The sequence below is a fragment of the Cebidichthys violaceus genome, unplaced genomic scaffold (assembly GCF_023349555.1).
Source record: "Cebidichthys violaceus isolate CVI_PGR_0920_01 unplaced genomic scaffold, fCebVio1.0.p SCAF_8, whole genome shotgun sequence".
Classification (NCBI taxonomy): Eukaryota; Metazoa; Chordata; class Actinopteri; order Perciformes; family Stichaeidae; genus Cebidichthys; species Cebidichthys violaceus.
The window spans coordinates 12,681,442-12,694,580 of record NW_027176964.1 but is presented as its reverse complement, the minus strand read 5'-3'; the positions used below and the strand labels follow the sequence as shown (position 1 = coordinate 12,694,580).

The 13,139-nt window shown below is 40.0% G+C and overlaps 1 protein-coding gene across 1 annotated transcript in view; it reads right to left on the bottom strand.

The window, feature by feature from the left end:
- LOC137866066 (collagen alpha-1(XI) chain-like) overlaps positions 1-13,139 on the bottom strand; it is an 82,742-nt gene that overhangs the window by 51,501 nt on the left and 18,102 nt on the right. The window contains exons 5-11 of the mRNA XM_068701720.1: positions 11,377-11,505; positions 7,019-7,108; positions 6,459-6,557; positions 4,101-4,406; positions 2,986-3,051; positions 2,219-2,260; positions 1,770-1,832 (exon numbers count right to left, since the gene is read on the bottom strand). Coding sequence (XP_068557821.1) covers positions 1,770-1,832; positions 2,219-2,260; positions 2,986-3,051; positions 4,101-4,406; positions 6,459-6,557; positions 7,019-7,108; positions 11,377-11,505 — 795 coding nt within the window. The remainder of the gene's footprint in view (positions 1-1,769; positions 1,833-2,218; positions 2,261-2,985; positions 3,052-4,100; positions 4,407-6,458; positions 6,558-7,018; positions 7,109-11,376; positions 11,506-13,139) is intronic.

Genomic DNA, 13,139 nt, shown 5'->3' with positions numbered 1-13,139 from the left:
CCCTTCTTTATCTACAACAAATTCAATGGGAAGGTTTTGCTGCAGTCTGCATTGTTGTTGCTTATTCCAAATAGATAATTCACTAATCCTACCGAGAGGAGTAAGACAGGGGATTCAATCATGGGTGAAGTAAAAGAATGTGGTTTCATTAAGCTGGCCTGGGGGTATTGTCTGCAGGGGACCACCAACTTTATAACAAGAGTAGAAATCCGCAGCTATGGCACTGTGGGGCTATAATGCTCATCGCATGTAAACAACTTCGAACTTTAGAAATGGAAAGTGTAGGCTGAGACTGAGCCAATCTTGTCATGAAATGGGTTTTTTTTGGGACAGTTGAAATAGCGTCTTTGACGCCAGATGAAAAGTCCGGAGGTCACCTAAGTATTCAGGATTCATCTTCTGGGGCACATTAAAGTCTGTACCAAATTTGATGGCAATCTGTCCAAAAGCAAAACAATCGTATAAAAGTTGCTCATCCTGAATAATGACAGTACGAAGAAACGATTAAATTGTACTGGAGAGCAGATTTTTATTTAATAAAGACAAAAACAAATTTTAAGGATCAAGGCTAAGTACCCAATGTTTCAAGAGAGACCACGATCTATTTAGCAATCTTGTCATGTGCAGCAATCTCAGAGTTTGCAAATTGATGCCATGTGTTCCCATCTGCCTTTTCCCTGAAGTGGTAAATACTCTCCATCCCTTGCTGTTATAGTAAGCATAGCGGCTAGTGTTAATGACGGTCCCACACGGCTGGGAAAAGGATGTTTGGGTGAAAAGGAGGGAGAAGGTGATCATGAGAGAAATTAGCCGACCAAGCGTTGAGTCCAGGCAGATACTGCGCAACGGAAAACCACAAGACTACAGAAACGAGTCACTTTTAATGCCCATGTCAATCCTCAGTAAGACTGTTTCTCATGGGAGGAAATGAAGGGAGGGGGAGAGACTTTTGGACCAACAAAATATTTTCTGATCACTTTGACCCTGTGGAACAATAAGCCTTTTGTACAGGCAATGTCTGCTAGTCATACTGGAGGAGGCGTGTTGGGGTATTTTTTTTTGTGTTGGCAATTAAAGGGTTAACCTCCAGAAACAGACTAGACTTGCTAAAAGGGTGATGAAAGAGGGGCGCAGGGCAATCATCACATTTGTAAAAAACAAGCTCAGATCCAGCCTTGTGGAGGGGACAGGCAATTAGCCTGTGTCATCCAATCAATCAAATAAATGAGTGGAATCCCACGGTGCTGGGAAAGTTTAAGCTTCTACACATTTCATAGCAAACTTCTTGAGGTTCTCACAAGTCCTGCAGCATACAGACACAGCTGTTTCTCCCCTTTCTTTGTTGGTATATTGAAAGTTTATGGGCATCTCATTTCCCTGCTCAACTCCTTGCTAATCCCCCCCTACTGCTGCAGGAGTAAGCTTCATTCTATGGCATGGAGACTTTACTTCACAGCTTTCCAATAAAGAAGACAAATGAAGGGGCGTGTGTGTATATATATGCTGACTCTCAAAATTCCACAAGTAAGAAGGATGGTTAAGGTTAAAGTTGTTATTTCAGTAGAATATTTATATCAATTATAGAAGAAAAAAAAAGTTTTGGTTGCTTTACCACTTATCTGAAATATATATTGATTGGTGCATGTTTTAATCTTCTTTTAAAAAAATGTTTAGTTAAATGTATATATCCATCATGTGTAGAGAATGGGTGACAGAGCTTCCCAGAAACATCTGTAATCAGCTGTAAAATGAGGCCAGTCTTTACTCACCCTCTCGCCGTGATCTCCTGCGGGACCTGGAGAACCCTGCAATCCTGGGGTACCAGGAAGACCCTGAGACCACACAAACAGAACCACATTCACTTAAGCATATTATATCCCAAACTGCTGCTTACCGGCATTCCCACCACAATCAGTCTATCCAGTACTTCATTTGCATAGGCCAACAAAGACACAGGCAAAGACATGGGTTCAGAAAGAAATAAGCCTAAGAAATAAAATATCCCCAAACCCCCCTTCTTTCTCTCTCTTGTACTCACTCACACAGAGACACACGTGTACACACATGCATGCAAAAATACACATTTTGACTGTCTCTCCCAACTCAAGCTTCACTGGCGATCAGGGCTGATGCTCTTTCCATAAAGACATTTTTTCCCTCTTTAGCTGTTCTCCATCTGTGGAAGGCAGACAGGAGTGTGGGAGAACGTGATACTCACTGCTTGGCCAGGGGCTCCTTGGGGTCCTTCTATAAGCATCCCCTGAAAAAGGAAAAAGTGGATACAGTAGCATTATAGAGCAGCCTGTAAATCCACAGGCAATGGAGAATGGGGGGGTAAATTAGAGCCAGAGGGTGCTTTGGGTTTGAGGTTGAGGAGTTTGCTTTGCGCTGTAAGCTCAACACGTTAACAATACTTTAAATATTTGAAGCTATTTATTCTATAGTGTGCGTGTGCATGGTCAAAGATTTGGTTGGGAGCCTGTGGTGGTACCGATGGCATGGGAGTAGAGATGTTAACTGCAGCTGCTATTTCAGTCAATGTTTAGCCTATAGTGGTAAATTGTATAGGGTGGTTTCATAAAGAAGGCATATACTTTGGCATTTTGTATGGAAAGCGGTTGTTTTTAGTCTGTGACCAAAGATGTGTGTTAAATCTCATCAGGACATGTGTCTTGGTTTTAAATGCTTTCGGGAAATATTGTAACTTTAAAAAATAATCAAATCTTTCAAGATATGAAAGAGACATTATTTCTTTTATTTGTACAAAAGAACAGATAAAAACAAAAACTATATTCCCCAGAAAATATGCAGAGATTCCGTTTGAAATATGCTTTAGACTTGACTTTTCTCACACATTTACCTTTTTAATTTGCGAGTGTGACTTTAAACATTTGAATGGTAGCTATTTAACGTGGTACACAAAAGTGAGGTTTATATCAAAATTAAAAAGTAGTTATTCTTAATAAAGTGTAATACTTCACTTACAGGTTCAATGACGGCAGGTTCACCCTTCTCTCCTTTTTCTCCGAGGTAACTTTGACCTCCACCCACCTACAGACATAAGACAGACCAGGTGAACTTTTTACAAGGTAACAAGCCAGACATTCAAATGTAAGGGTAGAGCACCAATGATATGAAAGCCACAAATGGAAATACTGCTGTGGCAGAAAGCACATTTGTTCTCCTTCTTTTCTCTTCCTCCTGCTGAAAAAATACATCCCAATAATTATTTTTGCGAGAAGCTATAATTTAGACTTTGGTCTGAATGCTATTTATGAAGCTTCCTTAAAGCCAGGAACTGCAAAAAGACCCCCACTGTGCACAAATGCAGAGGTTGATACCTGACACTATCCATACAATGACTTCACATGAGAAGAATTCCCAAACCATCTACAGCAGTGTGTCAAAAAAAACACTAGAATGTACAGTTTCGCCTGAAAAGGAGACTCATTTGGAGAAAGTCATGGACTGCATTGTCCTGAGATTGTAGAGTGGAAGGCACTAATAGAGCGGTTCAGATTAACCCAAGGCAGACAGATCTCAAGCCAACATGCAGACCGGGACCATGTCACTTCCTGTCTCTGAGAATCTGGATCCTAAGCGGAGGAAGGGGGCTGGAATCAAGCCATGATAGACTCTAGCTCAGCAGAGATTTCAGTCTGGTTTTGAATATTGATCTACATGGATTTCATGAATAAACATGTGCAAAGACTTAGTTTGTCATCAGGTAATCCTAGCAGATCATTGGTGTGATTAGCAGGAAAGAGTATGTCTTTGATAAACAGCAAAGGTGACGGAGGCCAAAGGTTATGGAGGGCATGTCTGTGCTGACATCTGGGTCGACATCTGTTTATCTGTAGGAGACTTAGATAGACAAGGTGTGTGTTTGTGCTTGCTGGTGTATTTGTGTTTGGTGCATGTGCATGCAGAATGATCCAAGCTATAACCTGATACCATTAGAAACAACAAACAAAAAGAACACAGCAAAACACTCCTTCAAAACAAATACCACCAGCATCTTCTCAATCTTTGCACATTCCTGAACACCACCTCCGTCTTTCCCCCATCCCACCATCACTCCTAACTACTCCAGCACTTACGTTGCTCTCTCTGATGTCCGTCTCCGCTGGAACACCAGGACCAAACTCGTCCTCATATGCTGCAGGTGTAGGCTTGGCATCAGTGGGGCCATAATCGCCATAATCACCATATTCGTATGGCTTCTCTACAATCTCTTTGTTGTCGTATTCCTTCAGGTCATATTCCTTAAACTCATACACGTCAGTGGCAGGGTCCACCTTCTCATGGGGGTCCACTGGGGCAGCGGTTTCCACAGCACTGGTGGGATCCACCCCGACCTGTTCCACACCGGTGATGTAATCATCCACAATTTCCCCTTCATAGCTCTGGGATCAATCAAGGCATCGCATAAAAGGGGGCAAGGGTTGATGAGAACATGGAGGTTTGGTTAGTGAAATGAAACCATGTGAACAGCTTCAATGATACACATGTTTTTCATAACATGATTCAGTCATGGCATTAGTAATTAGCACTTTACTACACTGAAATTACTGAATACCAACTAAGTGAAACTCCTCTAAAGAATTTTCAACTTAGTTGTGCACGCATCCTTGTTTCTAATTTGGGACAGCATCTAAACCTCAAAACATTTGAAACTCCCCATATGTTTTGTCAACAGGCACTATTATTAACATTAACGTCTATATCATCATATTTTATGTTAACAATTGCTTATCTGCAAAGCAATAGGATGTGAGATGTCCCAAATTATTCACACATTGGTGTTTTTAAAAAGTAAAATAAATGATAAACAAATATTGTACAGTAAAATAAGTACATTAATTCTGTAAAATTACAGTATAGTATGACAGAGTAGTGAGATCCTTTAGACTGCATAATCTTACATACTTCAATCTTAGTCAAAAAGGTCCAATGTAAATGTTTACACAAACATCTTGACATTTTTTCAAGAACTTTTAAAGACCCAATAAAATCAAAATCAGAGCTGGATTTGTAAACAACAGTAGTGTTTAAGAAAAAGAAAAAAAGAAAGTCATACTAGCAAGATGACTTTCAATTTTAAGAATCTGTGTTTGCACTGAATCTGAGGCACTAACAGTACAGGAACAATGATTCTTTTTAACGCTCAGCTTGTTCAGCTGATCAGTGTAACAATCAAATGCATCATGAGACATCAAATATTGAGTGTGTCTTCAGTGAGAATGTAGAGAAAAAGTTCAACTCTCTCATGCAAATTTTGACTTTGTAAGCATCCTTTAGTCAGTTAAAAGTCTTTGCTTGTCTTATCTCTGTAAAAAAAACTTGCATTTGAGGACACTGACAAAACTCCCTTCATGGGATCTTATCATAGTCCACCATTTCTTAGAATGAATCATTAGAGGTTAATCACTTTTTAAGAGTGCTTTCATGTTCTAAATCTCTGATCAAATTTACTACACAGTGCATTTATTTTATATCATTATCAAAAAGTAAATCAAACAACTGGGCATCTAACAAAACACAATCCATGGCTAGATCTAAGTGAGACTTAAGCAGTAATACAGAGACACCCAGTGCAATGTCCCAAAAGAAGGCACAAATGCATGTGCAGACTGTCCCAGGTTCAGGGCTTCAGCCATCCACTGACAACACAATACTGCAACACACTTATATTAAAAGCATCCAACAATAGTATGTTGTTTACTGTGTTAGGTCTATAGGCAATATGGCCCTATGACATTGATTAAAAGTTGTCAGTCCTCAGTAATCAGACAACTGTTCCAACATGGGACAACAGAAGTTTGGTTTCCGGGGTAGCCCTCTGTCCTGTCACTTCAAATGAATGTATGCTCAAGCGGACTGAAACCTCAAGGTGCATCACAATGCAATCGGCAGACATTTGGCTGGCGGAGCACACAGCAGTATTGTTTTAGTTTAACCCACAAATGTTCCTCATTATGTTGTGTTTTATGTGATGGTTTAGCACAAATTAAGACAAGATTTGCCAAATTCAGGATATGGCAGAAACATAGGGGATGCGTCTGTCTACTGATTTTCCATTGGTCACGGTCCATTAAATGACAATGTTTTCCTGCTTCGGCCTTTATCCAGACTCTGTTTGATGGAGGCGGTTTCTCGTGGAGTAAAGGAAAAGAGTGAGCAGTTTCATCTTAGTGAGGTCTTGTTGGTTTCAACCTCCACAGACAATAATAAAATATATACTTTGTTGTTTGTGATACCCAAGCAGTTTTATTTAAATTTCATTTTAAACCAGTAATTATATAAATAAAAATGTGGATTTTAATTGGATGGATGGATGATAAAAGTCAGTGACGCACAGAGAATTTTCCATCGTGATGGTGGTCCAAACTTTTCTGATTTCACAAATGTCAAGAACACAAATATTTCTACATTATAATGAGGTTGTGTAAAAATACCTGGCCTTGTTCCGTGGTATCAGTTGGGGTTTCAGGCTGACTTCCGTCCACTGTGGTGTAGTCATACTCACCCGTGTAGTAATCTCCACCCACATTTGTCTAAAATCAGACAAGTACAGCACACAGAAAAAAACATAACATATCTGAGATGAATGAATTCAATTTCAGGGCATTTTCAAGAGCTTTTGTTAATGCACAAATCTATTTTGTGTACACAGCTTACCACAGCATATTCAATTAAAGGTGATTAGCCTCAATACATTTGGGGAACAAAACATGCATCACACTAGTTGTGATATATCCGAAAGGTGTGAAATATATTTCGCTACAAGTAAGGTAAAAAAGTTAAATAATCAAATTAAACTTGCAAGCATCAAGACATGCTGATAAAGCATGAAGTGGAGGATAAAAAAAGAGAGGGAGAGGTTACGAGAGAGAATTAAAGATTGTAAGTGAGAGACAACAGGTCAAGGTTGACAACAAGAGATCAAGTGCTTGTACAGTGTATATGTGTTATTAATGGTGCCAGCCATGATAACTATATTAGTACTAAGAGTTACCTCAGTCTTGGCTCCTTCAGTTGGGGGAGTATCAGTGGTTAACTCTCCTTCATTGTAGTCATAGAACTCACCATATTCATAGTTAGTGTCCTGTAAGGATAAAAAATAAATAGTGCAATCATGTAAGTCATTTAGCACACTGTCTCAGAGACATGTTCTCCCACACAACTTCCTTTCTCTGTTCTCTACACTGGCTACCTGTAAGAGCTCGTATCCAGTTTAAGACTCTGGTACTAGCCTACAGGGCAGTGAAAGGAACAGCTCCTTCCTATCTCCAGGCCACGGTCAAGCCTTACACCCCCGCCCGACCACTTCTCTCTGCTGCCTCGGGGCGATTGGTTGCCCCGTCGCTCAGAGGTCCTGGTGGCCGATCGACCCGGTCACGGCTGTTTTCTGTCCTGGCCCCACAGTGGTGGAATGAACTTCCCACTGACGTCAGGACAGCGGAGTCGCTGCCCATCTTTCGGCGCAGGCTGAAAACCCACCTCTTCAGGAAGTGCTACCCTGAGCCTTCCACTTAGCGCTTATTGTATTCATACTAGCTTGTTGCACTTATTGTATTCATACTAGCTTGTTGCACTTATTGTATTCATACTAGCTTGTTGCACTTATTGTATTCATACTAGCTTGTTGCACTTATTGTATTCGTATTACTTATAGCACTAACTGTTTTTCTTGTTTCTGCACTGTACTTTGGCTCTGAGTTATGCTCTGCTTCATGCTCTTAGATGCTTGTTTGGAAAAGAAAATGTACTTATGACTTCTGGTGACTAGTAGTTCTTTTGATTACCAATGTTGATGCACTTATTGTAAGTCGGTTTGGATAAAAGCGTCTGCTAAATGACTGTAATAATGTAATGTAATGTAATGTTGCACATTATTTACATGGCATGTAAGAGCTTATCATTTTTTAAACATCCGTTTAAAAAAAAGTTTTAACCATTAAATTATCAAAAAACAATCTGTCATCATGCTATTTTGAAGAAAAAAAACATGTTCAAACATAGTAAAAGAAATATCACATCCATGTCAGAAAACTGAACAATTTTGCATATGGATGACAGCAGCAATCCTTGCTTCCATTCCCACCCAAACCCCACGAGATTCGCATGACGCTATGGAAAGGTTCATGACTGTAACCAAGCAAACAGCAATTAAGATTATTGTTTGCTTCCAACAGGATGTTAGAGGGTTAATGTGATGCCAATATTAACGCATCTGCCTCTGCCGCTTAATTAATTCTGTATGCCAACAATGGTCCTGGGGTTTCAATAATGGGCCTTTTAAAACTGACTCACCGCATGTAGGTAAATTATAGGGCACATACAGAATGCAGAAGCATGGCGTAAAACCACTGTTAAACCAGTCTCTGTGACAACATCATGTGTTCAGAAATTGTTTCTTTTGGTTCTCCAAAGCATTCCATATTCAAATATGAGACTGACTTCAACCTTAAGTGGCTTATTTTTAAATAATAGTTTAACATTTGGAGAAATATTCTTTCTTTCACTTTCTTTACAAGGGTTAGAGTAAAAGATTGATACCACGCTTACATCTGGCCGTTAATTATGAAAATGGAGCCAGGAAACAGTTAGCTTTTATATATATATATATCAAATTATATGTAATTTGTTTAATATGTACAAAAACTGAAAATGTCAAGCAGTTTTAAAGAGCTAGATGGTTCCCCACTGCTTCCAGTCTTTATGCTAAGCTAGGCTAATTGCCTCCTGGTTACTGCTTCATATTAGCCATACAGACATGTGAGTGGTATTGATCTTTTCATCAAACTCTTTGCAAGAACGCTGATAAGCAGATTCCCCAAAATGTCATACCATTCCTTTGAGTCACCAATGTTGATGAGCATTTATTTATACACTACCCACAACCAATAAAATAGTATGCAATCTAGTCAATGTCAAAGAATTCTCTTTATCTGCCATTTTATTGTGTATTATGTATTTTTTACTAACAATGTAAAAAAGAAAAGGCAGAGGTAAATTAAGTTAACAGACCAGCTCCTGATATGGGTTGCTCTATCAGCCCAGGGATTAATATTAGTCCCTGAATGACTGCTGAGCTCATAAAAATAATACAAGATCCACGGCCTGCTGCAATGTTGGTCTGGCCTCCGTTCAGTGGCCCAGAGAGAGAGAGAGAGAGAGAGAGAGAGAGAGAGAGAGAGAGAGAGAGAGAGAGAGGTCACACATGAGAAAAGTTTTGGCCAGACAAACTAAACTGATTGAGAGGAGAGAAGGAGAGGGTCAGGGAGAAATAGAGAGAAAGATAGAGAACGAAGGAAAGATTTATAAAGATTTATGATGTCGAAGTGCTTGGCTGAGCTGAAGGCCTTCACCACAGGCTTGGATGAAAGGCGTAAATACTGAAGTGGGCTCATAAAAAAGCTCCCCCTTCCTCATTTTGCATCACTCCCTCTTCCTCTTTTAACCCAGCTGCAGACATGTGGCTGACGACTGCAGAGGCGGTGTGCCTCAGGTCAAGGAGCGTCTTCAGAGGCTAAGGTCAACGCTTTTGCTCTGTGCTTTTGTAGAATTGTAGAGGTTCAGTTTAAGAACTATTGAGGGATGATTCATAAAGTTCAGATGTCAACAAACACTTTTTACATTTTAAAAACTGTTGAGTTGTGAGTTTTGAAATTCTACAACAGTGATTTGTCCTCCCGATGTAATATTTTTCAGTTGTGCAGGAATTGAGTTGGAATGTAGGAAAAAGATTCCTGTTATTGCTGTACAGAAACCAACAATAAATAAACCACATTAACAATGTTCTCAAAACAAAACTGCTCCCTGCTGTCTATTTAGAATTGAAATGCTCCTTCTCTTGGCGTTCAAAGAGTAACTTGATGATGAAGGCTATATTTTCCAGGACACGGTACCCACTGTGCAGCCAATATTTTCAAATAGAGAACCGGTTCCTCATTTTTTTTTTTCTTGAAGCAGGGATCTAAAGTCTACTTTTCCAGGTACTGGGAGTCTAGCTGGGGAAGGAAAAGCTTAAATTTCCCTGGGAGTCTGGGCAGAGCCTGCAGAACTCGTTAGTGATATAAATCACGGGGCCATTCCAAAGTGGGCTCAGACTTCGTGGCAGGGAAAAAGGAAAAGTTTCCAGTGTGAGCTCATCAGTTATTTAGTGAAATACTAAAGGAAAATGTCAGCCGACAAAAAGGCTTGAACCAGCAAAATAGCAAAAAATGAAGATGAAAAGAAAGAGGAGGCCCTGAAACAAAGCACTGTATTTCAATTAAGAGATTTGGCCGATAAGGCTACAAATGATGTTTTGGAGCCAATGGAAATACCATTTTAGCTGTAAAAGATGAGCTCAGACTCAACAATGTATTTTGATATATTTCAGCATGTTTCCACCAGTAAAACACAGACTAAATAAAGCAATATTAGAGTTAACATACAAGGTCATACAAGTCTGTCTCTGTCAAAGTACTTTTGCCTCAAGGAATGTTTGTAAAAATGATTTAACATCCCATCATTTGAGAAATAAAATGCACTGGCTTGAGCCACGGAAAATGTTATTATTATAATGCTACTATTGGGGACTGGATGTGTTGTGGAGTATCTCAAATTACCTAGCCAACCTTGATTCCTTCCTTCTGTTCCCCAAAGCATCATGTTTCTACTTTTCTCACCCCTTAAATCCTTCTTTTTAAAGTCAATCTGAAATGTCATTTCATTTTTGCAAATAAAGAATCAGAAGATACGGTGTTTGTTCTCACTTCTCGTGTACCAAAAAGAAGAGAATTATGTTTTTTCTTTTTTCTTATTCTATACAACACATCTCCTAGCAACAACGGCCCTCAAATGTCAGTGTACTGTTGCCACGGGAAACAGCGACCTGCAGGCTTAAAGCTAAGACTTTGCTTCCATAATTATGTCGAAAGACAGTTCTATCCTGTAAATCCTAGAAATGGAAGAATACGCACGACAGCTGTATTAACATTCTAGTTTTTATTTCCTCACACAAAAAGTGAGGAGAATTAAAACTTGAGTTTGACTTTATCATCCCATCTTTCAAATTGATCTACTACAACTTCATGCATCTAAGCTTCCGAATGTATTCTCTTCCTTCGTATTTTACTAACAACACCCAAGTTTGAAGGCCTCTTTCCAAATTCCTGTTATCATCCTTGCTAATTCTCAACTCTAGCTCCCATATTTTATGCCTCCGGGAGTCCCTTCGTCCTTTCCTCGCTTGCTCCCTCCCTCCCTCCCTCCCTCCCTCTCCCTGCCTACTCTCTTTTCCCTCTTCCCTCCCTCCGGCTAACTCCTCCTCCCACCAACTCTCTAAATCCACGTCGCCCAGTCTTCCCCTCTCCAGATACTGACCTCGCCCTCAGGTTCCTGAGCCTGGGGGGTGTCGTGGTGGTTGGGGGTTTCACAGTCAGGGCTGAAGTGTTCACAGTAGTCATAGGCTGCTCTGGGGTCTGCCACTATCAGCAGCTGCTGGATGTCACCCTGGAAGAGAAGAAGAAGAAAAGTAGCACGTCAGCAGCTGAAGCCATGTCAACACATTTCACAGGCCCAATTGTAAAATTCCCATGAGTTTTCCTTTATCTTCCGTGTTTCTAAACCTTCTACTATAGGCTTATGTTATGGTCATCTATCTTATGAAGTTTCCAGCGTGGTTTGGCAAATGGCTCCAAATACTACAATACAGAGGAGCCTTAGGCACTGTTGCTGTTGAGGAGAAGCCAGTTAGAGGCACAAAAAAGAGTTGTAGCCAATTCAGAACCATTTGTCATTGCAATTGGGAAAAAAACCAGGCACAGTAGTTGCTGACTGGATTTGATCCAAACTTGATCCAGAATCCAAAAGTGAATGGATTGACACTTTTTTTACGAATGGTAGTCTTTAGCGTCACACTAGCAGCACACTAACGTAACAGGATTTTAAACTCTGTGATGTGATTGGAGTTGATACATACAAGATTTTAGTTTACTGCTCTACTCACAGGGTTTGGCTTTTGACTTTTTGATCAAAGAAACTTTTTTTGACATGGTTGTTAATCTTTTGCACTGAAAATTTAACTTGAATTTCATGCCCAATCCAAGCCTTGGAAGTGCTGCAACTTGTAATCAGCTAACATTGTATGTGCAGAAAATGAACGTGACTTTCCTCAGGCCTGACACCCCAAATAACTCAATATCTTTTCTTTCCCGATTACAAATACAAACCAAATGTTAATGTCCATAAAGTACACACCTATTACTCCTCGCTTGATTGCCTCAACTTTGCACCAATGTGGCGATAATAAAATGTGGCAAAACAACAAGGCAGATGCTGTGCAGTACCAGAGGAAGTGGTGTCTTGACTATTAATTACATTACTTTATAGAATGAATCAAGGCTGTAAAGGGGGTCTGTAAGCATTTAAAAAAGAACTATTGTACAGTCCCCCCACTCAGCCATTAGGGACAGCAAGTCCCCTTACACAGCAGATAAATAACCAAGGTCTATACTTATCTGAGGCTGTCTGTTTTTCATGAGCTTTTGGAAAAGGAAATTAGATCCCCTTCCATCAGCCAAAGGCTCTTTTTCCATGATCGTCTCCTAAGGAATTTCTGAAACCAGGAACTGCTATGCCACGGATGTGGAGAATGTTATCTGTACCCATCAACCATATGGGCAACTAAGCTGGCCTTTTTCAGAATTCAACCGGAGTTTGGGGACCAAAACAACAGGGAAAATAACCTAAGTGCTGTGTAAAGGTGAAAGAAGGGCGCAGTCAGGGTGGCCCCTAAAGAGAAAGCACATGCATGCAGATTGCATTAAATTACAGAAGGATACATCTGTACAAGCTTAGACCTCTGGAACACATTAGATATACACCGCCCTGTCCTCGCATCATACATGATCAGTAAACCCCAAACAGGGTATTGAACAACACAAACAACAATCAGAAAATACACACAAATTTAAATTCTACACTTGGACTAAAGCCTACTGTTGTCACCTGTTGTGCCATTAAAGCTTATGTTTGGTTATCATTCATTTGAGGATCCCAATTTTGGGAAAACACATTATACACGGAATTAAGGGCATAGAATGGGTTTACAGGATCTTGTAGTAAAATGTAGCTTTTACTCACAT